The sequence below is a fragment of the Pteropus medius genome, unplaced genomic scaffold (assembly GCF_902729225.1).
Source record: "Pteropus medius unplaced genomic scaffold, Ma_sr-lr_union100, whole genome shotgun sequence".
Taxonomy (NCBI): Eukaryota; Metazoa; Chordata; class Mammalia; order Chiroptera; family Pteropodidae; genus Pteropus; species Pteropus medius.
The window spans coordinates 12,220,349-12,239,540 of NW_024340849.1; the positions used below are offsets into that span (position 1 = coordinate 12,220,349).

Here is a 19,192-nt window from a genome sequence, read left to right on the forward strand (position 1 = left end):
AAATAATGGTTTTTCAAATTCCGACAGCATAAAAATGGCTTAAAATAGAAGGAGAGGACAAGAGAATACAAAATGTTTCCCCATTCATCTAAGTGATTCTCAGCATTTTCAATTGGGGTAAGATTGTAGAAAGTCTTAAGGGAAAATGCTGAGCTTCCTGGGGTTCTTAGCAGAATTGGGGGCAGCTGGAGACCAACAGCCAGTTGCCTCTGACCACAAACTCTTTTCTAGGGAAACCACAGATCTCCTTGAGTGTGTGGTAGAAACCATGGCCATTTTCTGTGTGTGCCACAAAGTGGGAGACGTCGGCATGCACGTCCAAATATAGCAAACTTACCTGTATGTTCTCTTCATCCTAGCTGTACCAAAAATGACGCTGCTGTTTACCAAATCTCTGCTAAAAACTGTTTTGGAATGATCTGCTGTTCTGCTTCCATTGAAGTCGAGTGCTCGTCAGAGAATCCACAATTCTCTCCTAATCCGAAAGATGGCGGGGACACAGGTTGGGAGCATGAAACACAGACATATGAACAGAAAAGCACAAATCAAGCTGATGAGAAAGAACATCCTTATAAGGAAGAAGAAAATCCCTCCTTGGCTACTCCCAAGCCAACTGATTTCTCCTCCTCCCAATTTAACCCTTTATGCTCACTCCCGTTGTTGGCTAGTAATGACATTTGTGCATCTGGTTCTGAAAATCCCTTGGGTTTTAAAGGAACAAGACAAACGGAAGAGGCTTGTGATCCGAATAACACAAAGGAAATTGCAGATGGGTTGCTTTTTCCTAATGCGAGTAATATTCCCGATAAACAAGATGAGTGTTGCCACGGGATGATGCAGTCCAAAGTATCAAAGTTAACGGATGGTGCCTTAAATGACGACGGCCTGAATGACGAAGACTTAAGCCCTAGTCATCGAAATCCCAAAGTTCAGAAATACATTAGCATCAGCCTACCACTGCCGGAGGCTGCCACCTCCATTTACCCAGGTGACAGGGCCACAGTCAACAAGCAAGTCAGCCCACAGGTTTCCAGTGAAGACTCTGACAGTGACTATGAACTTTGCCCAGAGATAACCCTAACCTACATGGAGGAGTTTTCAGATGATGACCTGGAGTATCTGGAATGTTCCGACGTTATGACGGATTACTCTAATGCAGTTTGGCAAAGGGACCTGCAGGGGACTGAGCATGTTTTTTTATTAGAAAGCGATGACGAAGTGATGGAATTCGGTGAGTGTGGCCTGGGGGTGTGCGAGCCTTTCCTCAGTGAAATGGGTTCCAGGCCTGGGGTGTCAGATAACACCGGGCCGATGGAGGCCACCACTGGCTTCTGTGGTTATCACTCACAACCTCAAGAAGTGAGGGTAAGGCGCCACCGAGCCTCCACCCACAGTCCCTCATCTCCGCAAACAGGGATGACTCTGACTTTGGGACCTCACCAGGATGGGACGTCTACAGTGACAGACCAGGGGAGATATAAACTACCCACTGCTTCTGCTGAAAATGATTATCCAGGAATTCAAGGGGAAACCAGAGACAGCCACCGAGCAGGAGAGGAATTCGCCAGTGACAATTTGCTAGACATGGATAAAGCAGTGGCAGAGAGAGAGGTGAAGCGCTTGTCTGGTGAGTTAGAAAAGTTAGAGATGGACCAGTGTTTGGAGACCACGGCCAAGGAAAGAGTGGAGGAAACGCATTTGTGGAGCGAGAGGGGCTCAGAGACACCTGCTGGGGCGAGGAGACCGGGAATTAAGGGAAAACCCGAGAAGCTGAACCCCAACCTGAACGACAGCGCAACTGAAGGCACCCTCAAACTCCTCCATCCCGAAGAACCTGTCAAGCACCCACTAACCCACGGTGATAAAGAAGACAGCTCTCATGCCAAAGCAGAAGCTGCGGATCTGAATTTCCACTTCCATGCGGGAGACAGTGCTCTTCCAACCCGAGCAGAGGAAGCGAACACCCTGCAAACTCCACCAGGCACGCTCCCCAAAGAAGGGAACTTGAACTTGGAGGAAGAAGGGGTGCAGGTTAATAACCTCTTGGAAACAAGCCGGGTTCCAGACCAGAGTGATCATCCTCAGGTAAGGCTCCTTTTTTAAAAAATTACAAGATAAAAGGCATGTGTGTGTGTGCGTGTGTGTGTGTGTGTCCCTTCACTTCCCATTTTGATTGCTGTGCCACACTGCCATCAGGGTGCTTGTGAATGACAGCTGCCGCTGCCACTGCTGCCACTAGGAAGGAAATCTGGTTTTGAAAAAAGGCCCAGATAAACCCTAAGCCATCCTAATTATAGCAAAAGACAGATAGAAGTAAGAGGCACTAATGGGATCCTGGACAGCTGGAAAAAGATATCTGATATTTTGTCTGGCGCGTTTGTTTTACCAGGTAGTGCCACTCTTCAGAAAGTTTTTCAAGCAAGTGTTTTTCAAGCCTTTAAAGGAAAACAAAACAAAACAAAACAAAACATTCTTTTTAGTCATTTTTCGGGGGCACTTTGAAAATGGTTAAGTGCTAGTTGTGATCAAAATTCATAGTACAAATGAAAGATTCTGGTGTGTCTGAAAGCCTTGCAGAATTTACTTGGTGATGCTGGAGAAAGTAAACAAAGCGGACTTTGCTGTGGGTTGTTTTTATCGGATGTGTGTTTTATGTTGTTTTTTTTTTTTCTTAGACCACAAAGTATAAAAGAAGCTAAGGAAATACTGCCAGGAAGTAAATTTGTTTTGTCTGGTTATTGATTTGAGGGTGTATTTGAAAGAGTTGGAATTAAAATCATGGGGATAAATAATGCATGGATGATGTTGTGCTTGATGTATGAATTTATTGTATTCCTAATTTTAAAGGGTTCCAAATGGGCTTTGAAATGATGCTGCAGTATGGCCAAGATTTCATTTTTGTAAAAAAAATACTTAAGAAAAGTTCTTTATCAATTATATTTACTATGTCTTGTGTTCTCCCTTCCTCCAAATTTATTGTACAAACCTAGCATTGTTTTTACAGAAGACTAGACATACCCCAAAGAAAATAAACTATTCCCAAGGGCAGTCAAATTTATTTAACTGTCTCTGTGAAAAAGTAAACACTGAATACATTGATTTCTAAAGACCCAGTCATAAAATAAGCAATCTAAAAATCTCCAGATCTGAGGGAGCTTTTTACTGTGCAAACTGTTCTGTTCCACTCGCCAAATGAGCCACATAAAAGCCTCGTTTACACCTTACGTTTGCAGGAGAGCCAGATTTATCTATTTGGTTGTTTAACCCACGTCACTTTGCTGATCACGTGCCAGTGACCACAGATTCATGCCCAAGATAAGTTTATGGAGAAGGTTTGGCCAAATAATGCAAAATTCAGTGACAATGTTAATTTTTTTCATGTCAATAAATATAGCATTTCCTTTTCTTTCTATAAAATGCTCTTCCTGGCTCAGCCAAGTGCCTTTTGACAGCTGTTTAACTACATGGAGCATTTCATTGGGCAAATTAATTATTTAAGGTCGAAGGGGTGTAAAGTGGCCAAAAAAGAGTAAATGGAGGGGAAGGTGCTAACAACAATGTAGTTTTAGATCCACGACGATGGGAGGCAATTCCTAGCTCCCTCAACTGCCAAAAATTGAGAGGAAGTAAAAGAAGAAGCCCCTTTTGTCATCCTTGGCTTGCCCCCTAAACTAAATTCTGAAATCAAGAGCCCCAGTAACCAGCAGCCCCATCTTTTTTTTTTTTTTACTGGCAATGCAGCTAAATACAGTGGGCCATCATCTCTGGGACCAAGGTCATCCAAATCGTGCACATTCTTTTCTCTATCAAAGTTCTCACACACTTCTACATACTCTATCAAAGTTGCTCACACACTTATGCACACTCACACATTCATTGAGTGCACAACCACCTTACCAGCTATCAGCTCAAAGTCTGACCTGCGTTTTGTGACGTGACTATTATTTCAGAACCATGAACATGACTTTTTTAGAAAACTTGCCTTCTGAGGGTAGTAGGACCATTTTTCAGTTTGCTGTGCTCAGGAGCTGAGTTGACCTGTCACTCGGGACAACCAGAAGCTGTGTTCAGGAGCAGTTCTGTGCAGCCCGAAGTTAGAAATAGAATCTCTGTATCTGTGGCATTTATTTCACCTTGACTAAAGCAAGAAAATTTTGCCACCTGCAAAAAGTTACTGTCAAACTGAAGCAAATGTCTGTGTTTCTTACACAATTATGCCGTACAGTCACATTTACAGCAAATGGCTAAATATGGTAAATGTGACACAAAAGCGTGGAGTGTGGGTTCGTTGGGAACTAAATCAAGCTTTTTAAAGTATTGTTCAAAAAAATAAAGACTGGCGAATCTTTCCACACCTAAGTCAAAAGACATTTTAAATATTTATTCTCAGATATTTGAAGCTTGTGGGAACTTAACATTTTGCAATGATTAAAAATTCTTAGTTGGGAGTAATATTAGTAAATTTGCCCATTATTGACTCTTGCCTTATTTACTTACCTTTAGATATCTTTTGTAGAGACAGTGGCCAGCAGCTTATCTCTTCATCTGTATCTTGCTATTAGCATTCTGGGAAAAATTCCATATCTCGAATTCTGTGTTATAAGTGCAAGGCTCTACTGTAGAATATCTCTTGCCTAAACGCATGTCTCCAGGTATACTTATTTCCCATCTTCCTTTCCTGCTTTTACAATGCAAGGCCACCTTGTTCTGATTTGTCTTGAAACAGGACTTACCCAGGCTAGGATTGGAAAGCCCTCAATTTCTCTACATTTATGGAAGATTCCAAAGCAAATCCCAGTTTGGGAGTGGAAAACAGAGAGGGTACCCCAGGCTAACTTGAATCATCTTCAAGGGTGCTCGCCAATCCTTCACCTTGGTTCTGATCTCACTTTCCTGACCCAGCCAAGAGGCAAGGCCTGACAATCTGCTCATCTTAAGTTTCTCTGTAGCCACAGTGGGGTAAGATCATCCTCACTCTTAAATCAGAAGTGCTGTGTCTGTCCTTCTGTATAGCTGCCCAGCTTCGCCCCAGAGAGATTTGCATTCCTCCTTGAGATGTCAAGCGTACAGTATGGAAATGTGTTCTTAGGTTCTGAGAGTTAAGAATCTTTCTGATCAGAAATAAGTACTAAGCACAGAAGGTGAGTTCTATGGTAGCAGAGAATTCGGTCACTGGACTTTGTTCACTGATCTATCCCAAGTCCTTGGAATAGTGCTGGCCACATAATAGGCACTCAGGAATTGAAGGAATAAGTAGCCATATGGTACTAGATTAAAATCCAAGTATAGTCAGTATGTTTCTAATGACGATCAGTCTCAACTACTTAATGGCCTTCACTGTCATTAATACTCTCTTCGGTTCCCTTCACATACCAACTTTCCATGAGGAAATTGCTTCCCTCTGCTCTTTTGGCCCTGGGAATGGGTCGGTCTATGCTAAGCCATCCACACCTTGCACTTGGGTTCCCTCGTGAATGCTGGTGATTCACATACACCCTTGGCCTTATCAGTGCCTTGTTAGTTCTCACAAATTGCTAACCAGATCCAGAAATATCTCACCAAACTCCCTTAGGATTCAAGACCTTCCACAATCTTGCTTCCAGCTACCTCTGAGAGGCAAAGCAGGCATGCACCCCAGGCTTCTCATCTGGAAAACGAAGCATTTTCCCAGACATGTGATGCATTTTCCATCTTCTTATCCAGAAAGTCCTTAGTTGGCTTGTTGCTAGCTCAGCTCATCTTGTCCTTTGAGGCCAAGATCCTGCAGGTCCTTCAAGCTGCACCTCCCCTGAGAGCTTTCCTTGTCTCCACCTACGATTTCTCCCTGCAGAGCAACAGCGTTCTTGTCTGCATGCTTCGTATAGCATAGTGGGCTGCAGACCTGACTTTGGTTTTTGCCCTACTGCTTTCTGACTCTGTGACCTTGGGGAAAACGACTTAAGCTCTCCCAGCTCCAGTTTCCTCATCTAAAACAGAAATAATAATACTTACCTCTTGGAGTGTTGTGAGGATTAAAATTTTGCATGTAAAATGTTCAGCACAGTACCTATTATGCAGTTAACATCTAATAAGTATTATCCTATTTATTTTGTTTATTACCTTCTTAATTCATGTGTTCTTTCTCCCCATATTAAAGACATTGAGGGCTGGCTACAAGTGGTATTACATCTTTTTTTAATTGAAAATTTTATGAGATAATTGTACAGGCACATGCAGTTGTAAGAACTACTACAGAGAGATCGCTGTACACTTTACCTGTGTTCCCTGATAGTAACATTTTGCAAAAGTATAATATAATATAATCAAGATATTGACATTGATGTCATCTACTGATCTCATTCCGATTTTCCCAGTTTTACTCATACTTGTGTGTGTGTGTGTGTGTGGTATTGTGAGAGAGAAGAGAAAGAGAGAGAGAGAGAGAAAGAGAGAGAGAGAGATCTGTAGAAATGTATCACTTGTGTAGGTTCATAAGTTATCACCTCTGTAGTGATAACTTATGAAACTTCACATTAATCTAAGTTCAATCTAGTAACTAGGCATTCAGTGTAAGAACAGGGTATCCAGCAGCTTGAAACTTTCCATGGCCATCCAGTGACAGGCAGGGCACAGAGTAAGTCTCTAGCAGATATACATTTTTAAACATAGGAAAATGTAAGGATAACCCAAACCTTGCAATATAGTTTTCATATTTGGGACAGCACAACTTGAGATCTTGGATTCATTTGCATAATAAAACGTGTTCCTCCCAAATAACGACTGTTAAAACGGAGTCCAGAAGGCTGATGATGGGAAGGGCAGTTTACAATCACTCATCTCTCAGCACCACTCCGTGGCTGACCCAGGGAGCAACACAAGCATTTGTTTCTTTCCTTTTTCTTTCTTTTGTGTTTTTTAATCACAAAGCCGACTGTGTCGCCTCTGCCCAATACCATTCCTGTCCTGGACCTGCAAGGTCACCAAACGCCCTGGCTTGCTGCAGTAATTGCCCTCAGTAGGCGTTAAATAATCAATGGAAGTCATTAGTACCTACAGCCTTGCTACTACTCGCAGTGTGGTCTGCATGTCAGCTTGTCAAAAGGCAGAATTCCAGGCCCCTCACCAGTCCCACTGAATCAGAATCTGTATTTTAACCCTATTCCTGGGAGATGCAGAAGCACACTCAAGTACCAGAAGCTCTGGTCTACAGAGACGAGATCATTCTCAGATGAGAAAAAATGCTAAACAGTGGTCTCAACCCTGGCTACACATGGGGCCATCTGGGACCAGCTGGGACCTTAAAACATTCTGATGCTTGAGGTCCACTCCAGAGATACTGGTGTGATGCAGTCTGAGGTGCGGCTCGGGCGTTGGGGTTTTAAGAGCTCCCAGGTGATTTTCTGTGCCTCCGAAGTGGAGAATCCTAGCTGTGCTTTAGAATCACCTGTGGTTCTTCTACATATACAGGTGCCCAAATCCCACCAAAGTCCTGTTTCAGTGATTCTAGGGTGGGGCTCAGGCTTGTGCACCCTGGAGCCCTCAGTTAGTGGAATACAAGAGTCGCCCTAGTGGGGCTCCAGTTTCCACCACCAACCAGCAGCGCTGCAGAGAGTTAAAGGTTGTACACCCGGGAAAGTGGTCTCAGGGATTCTGGAGCCCCCTGCTCCTGACTTTTCCCATGCTCAGCTGAAGAACAAAGCGCCAGGTTATTCAGAACTACTTTTCAAACAGAGGCAGTGGGAAGTCTCCACACAGAAGGTGTTTCTGCTCTAGTGCAATACATGCATTCCGAAACACCTCACATTCAGCAAAATCACACACTTAAAACATCAAGGCTCCTGGAGAAAAATAGCATTCCCCACAGGTCACTTCATAGGTCATTTTAAAACCAGGGACAAAAAAAAAAAAGTACCCAGGAAACCCACTTGGACCATCCAGAGAGATGGCTCAAGTTGGCCAGTGGCTGCCGTGGCAGATATTAAAAATACATGCGATAATTGAGTAGAAAAGCCGACAGACCGTTCGTCAGAGCAGCTTGAGGGCTCTGAGACCGCGAAGACAGAAATGGGTATCCGGGCCAGCGGGGCTGCTGCAAAGGTAGCCCGGGAGGTGCCACCTGCCCTCTGACACACAGCCATGGGGTGTACTTAGGAGAGAGGGGCGCTGGGGCAGCCTGCAATTTTAATTTTTATTAAAGGATGACTTGAAAGTGTTTCTGCTGCCAATGCAGACGCTGAGCGAAAGGCTATTCCGCTTCCTGCTCAAGATCCCGTCATTTATTCCAGGTGTTCAGAGTCCGTGTGCTTAGGAAAAACTGCATATGAAGCAATGCGGCATCTGCGTTATACTGACATCATTTCCCTATTAACCGATCTCATGGGGCTAAGTCATTACAGAACCTCGTTACAGCACAGAGACCTCACGGGGGGTGTGAAAGCCTCTTTCCGCTCAGGTGCTCTGAGTCCTCACGACAGAGCATGAGAAGTGAGGGCCTGGATTATTTGCATTGGTATCACCTACTAAGGTACATGTTTAAAAATACAGGCCTCTAAATTTTACCCCAGACTTGTCGAATCTGCATTTTTAATAAGTTCTCTAGGTGATTCTAATGGGCAGTAGAATTTAAACTATAGGCTTAATCGGACTGATACTTAGAGAGAAAAACTACAACTTGTGGCATTCCTGTAAAAAATCACAGGATTTGAGAAACAACAGGAAGTTTAGGGCTTGTCAAGTGTAACCGCTTTGGCGTAAGAGAAAAAAAACCACATGATTTGGATTTTTCTCTGCTTTCTAGTTGGCTTGCTATAAATGTGTCTTGTTCTTCACCTGTCCGGCAACTGAAATAAATACAGATCTTGATTTATTGTAACTAATCCAAAACAGGTGTGCTATCTGCAGCTGAGTTTTATTTTGAGGAGTATAGTTCAGTGACAGGAATTTGGGTGGCAGCAGTAAAGGCTGGTGAGAGGAGGGTCACTTGGCTGCTAGGGCGGGTTTTAGTCCCCGTAGCAAATCTCTCATCACTGCCTCGTGTGGGGGCTGAGTGCCAGAAACCTGCCTTATCAGTCTTTTTTTTTTTTTTTGCTATGACTGAAAATGAACATGCTTTGCTGAAATGGGCTAGAAAAAATGTGGGATTAACCAACCACCTATTAATACAAATGGTAAAGCTATGGTCATCAAAACAGTATGGTAGTAGCCACGAATAGATAAACAGATAAACCAAACTGAGTAGAGAGTAAAGAATCAAACCCAAGAATATACTGGAATTTGATTTATGGTAGAAATAGCCTCTCGGGTTTTAGGGAAGAAACAAAATCTTTACCATAGACATAATTAGTCTTAAAAAAAAAAAGGAAGACTGGTACCTTACAATGAACTCCAAATAAACTCTAGATGGATCTCTGAATTAAAGACAAAACAAAACAAAACAAAACAAAATCTATAAACTACTGGAAAAATATTAGAAACTATTTTTATGACCTTGAAAGCCATAAGTTCTTAGGACCCAAAGAACAACAAAAACAAAATAAGGAATTAAAGTGTTAACTTTGATTACATCAAATAAAAAATTTCTATGTAACAAAAAATACTGTAAATAAACGAATGAAAGTGACACACAAGGAGAAATATGTAGAACATATGTAATAGACAAAGGTTAATTTCCAAAGTGTATAAAAACAAATAGATAAGAAAAATACCCCTAACAACTGAATTTTAAAAGAGATAAAATTAAATAAATATGCAGTTCATAGAAGAGGGACTAAAAATGGTGAATAAACATATGAGATGTATACAACCTTATGAGTAACTAGGAAAATATAAATTTTAAAAATATAACATCTTTTACCCATCAGATAGACCAAAAAAAAAAAAAATTAAAGGATAATAACGTCAAGTTGTTGAGATTATGGAGAAATGGGTAGGTACATTGTCAGCAAGAATATAATTTGATGATATCCTTTGAAATTAGAAAAAGCATTATGTAGCAGGTTCACTTCTCCATATTAACTCTTGGAAAAAGCTTGCATACAGGCCCAAGGAGACATGTACCATAATGTGTGTAGAAGAATTGTTTGTCTATTGAAACATAATTGTTTGTCTATTGAAACATTTTTGTGGAAATAGCCAAATAAAATGTGGCCTGTTTAGATGATAGACATCTCAAAACATTATGTAGAATGATAAAGGTATATTGCAGAATGATTCACAAAATGTGATACCATTTATGCCCTTAAACCAACCCATAATAGTACATGTTATTTGTATATACATATATAAGCAGATAAAATTATTTCGTTTAAGTCTGGAAGGATCCACACCAAAATGATAATGATGACAAACTTCAAGGAGGGAAATAAGAATCTTGCATTCACAAGGGTGATTAGTGATGTCATATTTTTAAAGGAAACAGTATTTATTTATTTATTACCTGTATTATTGAAAACTAATTTTTTTTAAAAAGGAAAACAAATCAAACCTTGACTTGAGTCCTGGTTCTGCCATTAACCAGCTGTATGTCCTGGGGTCACTTTTCCTCCTGTTTGGGCCTCTTTCCTCAGTGTGAGCTGAAGTGGTGAAACCCAAAAATCTTTTAGTGTCCAAGACACCGAAGTCCCCTGAATCCCTAATTTCACATCGGTGACCAAAATAAGTACCAAAGAAAGTGGAAGAAAATGTGGATCTCAAGGTGAGAAAAGCCTTTTTAAACATAAAGGGAAAAAAATTAATAAATCTGCCAATATAAGAATTTTTCACATTAAAAATAAAACGAATGAAAACTTAGAGAAGTACTTGTGATGTATAGGCAAAGAAAATGTATGAAAAGATGAACAGCTTAATCAAAAATAGGCAAAGGAATCGAACAGGCAAGTCATAAAAAAGTGTACAATTACACCATAAAATAATCAACTCCTTTCATCCCTCCCTTTCGACCTTCCTTCCTCAATTTTCAGGGATTGTTTTTAGAGTAATAATACCACGTGTTGATTAGGACTGCAAGGAAACTCAGGCTTTGTCTTACACTGCTGGTAGAAGTACAAACTAGTACAACCTTTCCAGATGGCACATTGGCAGTATATGCTAATACCTTTAACAAACAAACTTTGGCTCAGTAATTAACCTAACGAAATTATCAGAGGCGTAAACAGCTAGACCAGAACATTCATTGTCACATAATTTGCAATAATGAACCATTGGGAACTATCCACATACTTAACAATGGGGAGTGAAGGAATGGTTAAATATTGTGATACGAAATTTTCTAGAACACTATGCAGCCATTAAAAATCATGCTTTCAAAAGTATTTAGAGATACGGGGAAATGCTTGTAAACAAATTATACGTATAAAGATATGCATACATTTTTTCTTACTTCGAGGAACTTAGTTTCATAAGAGAAAGATTAAGCTCTTCACCTGTGGTCCCACCATTTGGTCATCGGCAGACCCTAAGCTAAGGTCATTTTCTCAGTTTAATGCCCTCATGCTTCACTGAGTGTTTAATTTTCAGGACTCTCATATAACCATCCAGCCCTGATTCATTCCTCGGCTGTGGTCCTATGGCTCTTCATTTCACGGGTTAGGCTTGACGCTACACTGATTCATCTGCTCTGCTAGACTGGGTCAGGGGTGGGCTTTACTGAGCACCCACAGTACCTGATAGGAGAGCTCAATACACGCCAAGTCGAACACATCACGTGACCTGTTAGGCCCACACGTGGAAGGGGATTTCATCTCAGCGAGTGTGACAAGAGCTTTAGAAACTTGGTAAAGCAAAATATGAAAAGATTCATTTCAAACTATACAAAGATATAAATATGGAAAACTTGTGTTTTGGTTAAGTAGGGTTGCTATAATAAAATACCATAGACTGAGTGGCTTAAACAACAGAAATTTATTTCCTCATAATTCTAGAGGCTGGAAGTCCAAGATCAAGGAGTAGGCAGAGTTGGTTTCTTCCGAGGCCTTTCTCCTTGGCTTGCGGATGGCCACCTTCTCACTGTGCGTTCATGTGATCATCTCTCTGTGACTGTGCGGGTCTGGTGTCTCTTTCTATTTATATCCTAATCGCCTCTTCTTATAATGACATCAGTGATTTTGGAGTAGCACCCACCCTAATGACGTTATTTACCTTATTCACCTCTTTAAAGGCCCTATGTCCAAATACAGTCATATTCGGAGGTACTAGGGTTAGAGCTTCAACATATGAATTTGAGGGGTGGGGACATGACTCAGCCCATAGCAAACAGTTTGTAAGATTCTCACTGACGATGCTGGGGTGTGGAGCACTGAGATTTAGGATCTGGAAAGTCAGCATTTGACTACCTCAGCACTCAGACTGGGGAAATTGCACAATTCTGAGAAAGCAAATGCATCCTAGTTTCTTCCCTCTGCAGAATGAGGGTGGCAGGGTGGGGCTGGCCGAGGGACCACCCCAGCACACCACCCAGGTCCAGTTGCCAGAATAAAATGAGGTCCATGCCCTATTTCCCAGAATCTGTGCACGTTCCTATACGTGGCGAAAGGTAGGTCACAGACGTGAACACACGAAGGGCTTTGAGATGGGGACAGTGCCCTGGGTTATCCGGTGTTCCAAATGTGATCACAAAGGCCCTTCTAAGTGAAAGAAGGAGGTTAGGAGGATCAGAGTCAGAGACAGATTTGAAGATGCCATGATGGCGGCTTTGAAGGTAGAGGAAGGGGCCACGAGTCAAGGATGTGGCAGCCTCTAGAAGCTGGAAAAGTCAAGAGGTTTCTCCTTTGGAGCTTCCAGAAGGAATGCAGCCCTGCTGATACCTTGATTTCAGCCAAACTTCTGACTTCCAGAACTGTCAGATAAAAAATCTGTATTGTTTTAAATGACTGTGTCTGTGGTAATTGTGACAAGAGCCATAAGAAACTAATACGGCAGAAAGGATAGTTTTAAAACAAAGCACCTCAAAGTAAGTCAAGATATCCTTCCTCAGGGTTTTGCTTCAGACATCAGAGAAGGAGTCCACTCGTGACATAGATGTTGCAAATTCCAGTTGTCTTTGGCTTAGAAAATCTGACAGGGAAGAGAAAACAAGAAAAATGACAATCTATCCAGCATGAGGCCGGCTTAATTTAAAGTAAGTTTAACATTACGGAAGCCTCAGAGAGTAAAGACAGATTCATGGACTCCACAGCTAATCCATTCTAGAACTTTCGGGCCCTTTTAGAACTTTGCATAGAGTATCTCCAGATCCCCAGGATCATGGGCGTCCCGGGGAGCTCCCGGCCTGAGAATGCCTGGGATGTGTCAGGACTCCAGGAGAAAGCATTCTGGGAAGGTCATGCCCAGGATGTACCTTCTGACCTCAGGGCAGTCAAAGAGGCTGGGTGGTGCAAAGGAAGCTGGGAGCCTCAGAGCAGCCTCTAGTGCAGGGCTTCTCAAACTTGATGCTACTGATATTTGGGGCCAGATACTTCTTCGTTAGGAGTAACTGTCTTGTGCATTGTAGGATGTTTAGCAGCATCTCTGGCCAGTAGCAATCTCTGCTCCTCATTCCCACCCCTGTTGGCAACCAAGAATGTCTGTAGACGTTACCAAATGTCCCCTGATGGGGGTTTGCAAAAATCACTCCATGTTGATGAGCTCTGACTAAATTCTGGACCCTCACCAGTGACAGCTGGGAGAGAAACTGTTATTTCACCTAAATCAGCACAGCCCAGTAGAAATTTCATGGAAGCCACGTATGTAATCTTGTGTATGTTCACAAGTTGTACAACCATCACCATTATTTAATTCCAGAATATTTTCATCATCCCTAAAAGAAACCTCATACCCATTAATGGTCACTTTCTATTCTCCTCTTCCCCCTACCCCTGGCAAACCCTAGTTTCCAGCTGTCTGGATTTGCCTATTCTGGACCTTTCATCTCAATGGAATCACACAATATGTGGCTTCGGTGTATCTGCCTTCGTTCACTTAGCATAATATTTTCAAGTGTCGTTGTTGGAGTATCTATCAATACTTCATTGCTTTTCATGGTTGGAGAATATTACACTGTATGGAGATATCACATTTATTTTACCCATCACCAGTTGATGGGCTTTGGGGCTGTTTCCAATTTGCAGCTATTATGGATAATGCCGTTATGGACATTCAGCACAAGTCTCTGTGTGGACATCTGTTTTCAGTTCTCTTGGGTAAATACCTGTGAGCAGAATTGCTGGGTAGTCTCTACATCTAACCTTCTGAGGAGCTACTACACTGGTTTTCATGGCAGCTACGCCGTTTTGCATTCCCACCAGCAGTGTATGAGGGCAAGCCAGAAATGGCATTTAAATTTTTTTGGAAGCCAGGTTTTTTTTGAAAAAAAAAAAAAGTTTGAAGATACAGGTCAAGTAAACTTTAATATTTTATTAACTCAGTATAACCAAAATATTGTTTCAATATGTAATCTATAGAAAAGTCATTAGTGAGATATTTTACCTTTTTTCAGTAGTAAGTCTTCAAAATTCAGTGTGTTTTTTACACTTACAGCCTTTCTCAATTTGGGCGCTAACTCTTCATCAGAAATGCTTGATCTGGATTGCGACTTCATGATATTAACAGCTGAAAGAGTAGATACATGTACCCAAATTGTTCCAAACCTACTTACATTTTTTGTGACTGAATCACACATGTCCATTTTTTAATTTGTGTGTAAGTTAATTCAAATTAAATAAAGTTTAAAACTCAATCCCTCAGTTGCACTAGGCACATTCCAAAGGCTTCCGGGTTGGATAGCCCAGCTCTTAGTTATTTCTGTTGTAACTGAATTTTAGAAAGCATGCAGCCCTAGGCCTCCACCTTGGTTTTCTTCCCTCTTCTACAGCTGATCCAATGACAAAATGTCATTTTCTCTCTTTTTTAAAAAAAATAAACTTTCTGTTTCAGAGTGCTTTTAGGTTCATAGCAAAATTGAACGGAAGGTACAGAGATCTTTTTCATTTATCACCTGCCCTCACACGTGCCACAGCCATATCCCCCACCAGAGTGGTACCTTTGTCACCATCGATGAACCTCCACTGACATATCGTTATCACCCCAAGTCCACAATTTACCTTAGGGTTCACTTTTGGTGCTGTAACTTTTATGGGTGTTGACAAATATATAATGACATGTATTCGCCATTATAGTATGCAATTTTATTTTAAAGGACAACGTTGCTTCTTGTATGTCATATATTCCTGAGCGAGGTCTACCAATTTGGAATGAGTGGCAAACAGCAGCAATTGTCACAGCAGGAGCCCCTCCGGCCTCCCAGCCTTCATCCCATGCAGGCTTTATTTCTAACGACAAGCTCTAAGCCCCCCACTGCCAGGGCCTCAGTGTCCTAGTTGGCATCCTGGCAGCCCTGCTGCTTTTTGGGCAGGCTCCACTGTGTCTCTTGTATCACTTTAAAAACAACATGCCACCAAGCCATCTATCAGGTTACTATCAAGCTGCCGGACAAAAGAGGACACATTCCAGTTGTCTTATAGGTCACAGGTCACTGGGCTTGAGAAATCATAGGTGGAACAAGCAAGCTGGGGGTGGCAAGGGGAATGGCTTTTCCCTTAAAAGTATTTTTGTCACGCGTTTTCATCATGAGACGTCTAAGGGCTCACAAATGCAGCATGGCCACCTCCCCAGGGGCCCGAATCTACCCAGTTCCTCAGGATTCCTGGGCTCCTACAGGGTAGAGCTTCTCGAACTCGGTTGCTCATGCAGATCACTGGAGACCTTGTCAGAACTTCTGATTCAGCAGGTCTGGGGCGGAGCCGGAGCCAGGGATCCTGCATTTTTAACAGACTCCCAGGGATTCCCTGGGAGCGCACTGTGAATAACAAAGGCTTAGGGCTTTTCCCCGGAAGGTGTTCAATATGCCCCACCCGCCCTACCCCACACTCGATGGCCCAATCCCTAATCACAGCTGCGTTATTGAGAGTGATCTTGCACCAGGGACTGTGCTAAGATGCCCGTGGGTTAGCCCTGGTGAGGTTCAATTATCTCCGTGACCCCGTGAGGTAAATCCAGCTGCAGTCTGGACTCTGGGTCGGGGCGTGGGGCCACCTTGCTTTGAGCAGGGTCTGCCTGACTCCAGGTCCTCAGCCCCAGCCACGACGTTACCTAGCTTCCTGATTCCATTTTAGGTCTGAGTTTCTTAACTCTCTTCAGAACGAAAATAAACTCTGATAACTGTGGTTGCCTCTGGTGAAGGAGATCGAGAGGGTGGCGGGGGTAGGGGAGACACTGAATTGTCACCTACATTCTGTCACTGTGTGCCTTGTGAATTTTGTACCGTGTGTGTGTGTGTGTGTATGTGTGTGTGTGTGTGTGTGTGTGTGTGTGTGCTTAGCTACTCATATAAATTTTTTTTTTTAAATAAGTAGTTTAAAGAAATAAGCCCATGGCCTTCCTAGTTAGAACCATAGACCAACAGCTGGGCCAGTGTCAGACCAGTTCTCCGGGCAAGGGGATCAGATAACTTCCCCCAACGGGCATTCGGCATCATTGCTGAGATGACAGAGCTTCTTTAGGCTCCAGCCAAATCCTCCCCAGCCTCTGGGAATCTGCCCAACAAGGCTGGTCTACGTCTTCCCACCAGATGATACAAGATACGTTGACCACCTGGCTGGTGAGGGCTTCTCCAGAGCTGGTAGGTTCTATAGCAATAACTCGAGGAGGAGATAATATTGATAAAAATGTTGCTTTTCAAAGTCCGATGTGAGAATTCCTTCCCTTCAGGCAGCGTGCCAGAGGGCCTGAATTCCTCAGCGCTCATCTTTGCTATCTGTGACATCACCCATTGATGGGGGAGAAAATAACGAGGTTACCCCAAAACTGGTTGGACTCAGCCATCTCAGGTGCCCAGATGCGACTCGAACCTCAATGCTGTCTCACTAACTTAAGCTAATTGCCGTGATCATGAAGATGGGAGTTTTCACATATAATTTAAAGGCATGCGGGTTAGTTCACTGCTTTCAAATCTACTTTGCGAGTGGATCTAATGGCAAAGAAGAGCTTACAAGAAGAGATTCTGACCTCCCCAGTTTTTACGGAACATACGAGCTTTCAGTGTAATTAGCCATAATTGAAAGTGCCCATATTAGAGCGTTAATTGGCTCAGGGGACGTATTAGGGAAGGCAAGGTCCGGTTTGGGCGGAACCAGGTGAGTGTAGACTAGGAAGGTTGGAGCCGGAGCCTGCAGCGGGGTCTCATTATTGTCTAAGCAGAGAGTTGAAACCCAGCCAAGGGCCGGGCAACTAACGGAATATTCTTGCTATGCTCGAAATACCTTTGGATACCTTCCCCTGTCCCCCAAAAACAAAAAGAAAAACCCCTCTGGTCTAAAGTTGATTTGCTTCACACACACTTACAATAACAACATGGCCCACACACTGTTCCTCTGACTGCGCTGTGTGTCACTAACGGGAATGATATCGGCGTATGCGCAATGAAACCCTGGGTCTTCGCAGACAGGTGGCTGGTATAAAGCCCCGCCCCACATTGGGTGCAGGAGGTCGCATGCCAATGCTGCCTTCGAGCACGCATCTGCAGACCGCAGGAACGATCCGCTGAGCCTTCATGGGTCCCGCCCACCGTTCTAGTGCTCTTGGTCGCTGAGGTCACCGCTGAGAGGTGACCATTGCTCTGGCCCATGTGGACCAGACTCAGGTCTGGTGGCTTCTGCTCTTTCCGTGCCACACCGAAGGCTGGTGGTCCATACTGCGGGGTGCCACACAGCCGTGCCCCCCAGTCTCTTGCTGACCCCAGAAGCAGCACTGTCCTGGCTGCTGGGAGCCGAGAGAGACCCCCCAGGTTTCTCTTTCCTGCCTTCACTCCTAGGCCAGCAGATCTCTGTTGCACCGGGGGAGGTCAGTCTCTGGTCAAAATACTCCTTCCACGTCCTTGGTTCATCCAACCAATGAGTGAGATCCTTTTCTATGTGCCGAGGACAGGACAGTGAGCAAAGCGAAGTTGCACCCACGGGGAGCTTACCTTCCAGTGGGGGAGCCAGACGACGAACAGACGTACCTGACATCTGTGGTGATGCGTGCTGTAAAGACAGAGCAGGGTGGGGAGTGAAGGGGGTGCTCCTTGAGGAAGGGTGGCGGGCCTCTCTAAACCTTCCGTGTGAAAACCTTCTAAACTCCCCTGAGATTTTAGGCATTTTGATGCCCATGAGCTAAGAGTCTCGAATGCAGGCCCTGAATTCCACCCTCCCAAACTCCCTCCCTGGGCAGTGAGGAATCGCCTCCCTGTCTGCCTAGCGGGAGAGAGGGCAAGAAGGAAATACTTGGAGAAAAGCCACCTGGTATAATATTCCTTCAGCAACCAGGGGACGGAATGGGAGCGCCTCTTCTAGGGTCTCGCCCTGTCCCGCCATCTCCCCATCTCGAGTTTTTGAGGGGCAGCTCCACCCTCCAGAGGACTCGTGGGCTTAGAGTGGGCAGCACGAAGATTGAAGGAGGGAGAGAAAATTCAGAGCCGCCGAATATGCTAATCCATATCCAGACCCGGCCTCATAATTGTTATAATGCTGTGCTTTTCAGAGGACTGAAAAAGTCAGAGAATTGACTTGAAAAGAGACTGATGGATTTGAACTTGGAGAAAGCCAAATGTGCAAAGCAGCCGGAGTGGTCCCTGAGGCTTCTCCCTTGCACCCCAGTTTCTCTGCTGAGTTAGCTTAATCGAGGCGGGCAAGGGAAGGAAGAAACAGGGACGCCGTGCCCCGCTTCTCCTGGGCTCTTCTGGTGTCATCCTCCTCCCTAGACTTTGATGATCTTTTCTGCACAAAGGCTCGATCAGCCCAAATCTCTGGCTTTCTTTGGAGCTTGGAAGTTCCTGTTCTCTCAATGTGTCCTGCAGGCTCTGCATCGGGCGTGCGGAGCTGGCGGTGTTCTCCCAGTGGGGGCGGACCAGGCTGGTTAAAATGTTCCTGGCCAGACCCCTTCGGTCTCAGCACCTCTGAGAACAGGGAGGACAGAAAAGCCTCTTAGCTTAGGATGGATCCAAAGGACCGAAGTGGCAGTGATGCTCATCGGGAGGGCTGATGGGGACGGGGAGCAGGAGCACCTCGAGTCAGTGCACTCAGAGATGATGCCATCCGTCTGATGATCAGGGCCGAGGACAGAGTTCAGGATGTGGCCTGTGGTGACAGAGAGAGATGAACCACAGCACACGTTACACTGCACTCCACCAAGGAGTCTAGCATTT

General features: G+C 43.8%; 1 protein-coding gene across 2 annotated transcripts in view; it reads left to right on the forward strand.

Annotated features, from left to right (window-relative positions):
* Positions 1-19,192, forward strand: part of ALPK2 (alpha kinase 2) — a 129,100-nt gene that overhangs the window by 59,047 nt on the left and 50,861 nt on the right. For both annotated transcript variants that reach the window (XM_039840612.1, XM_039840615.1), the window contains exon 4: positions 360-2,085. In XM_039840612.1, coding sequence (XP_039696546.1) covers positions 360-2,085 — 1,726 coding nt within the window. The remainder of the gene's footprint in view (positions 1-359; positions 2,086-19,192) is intronic.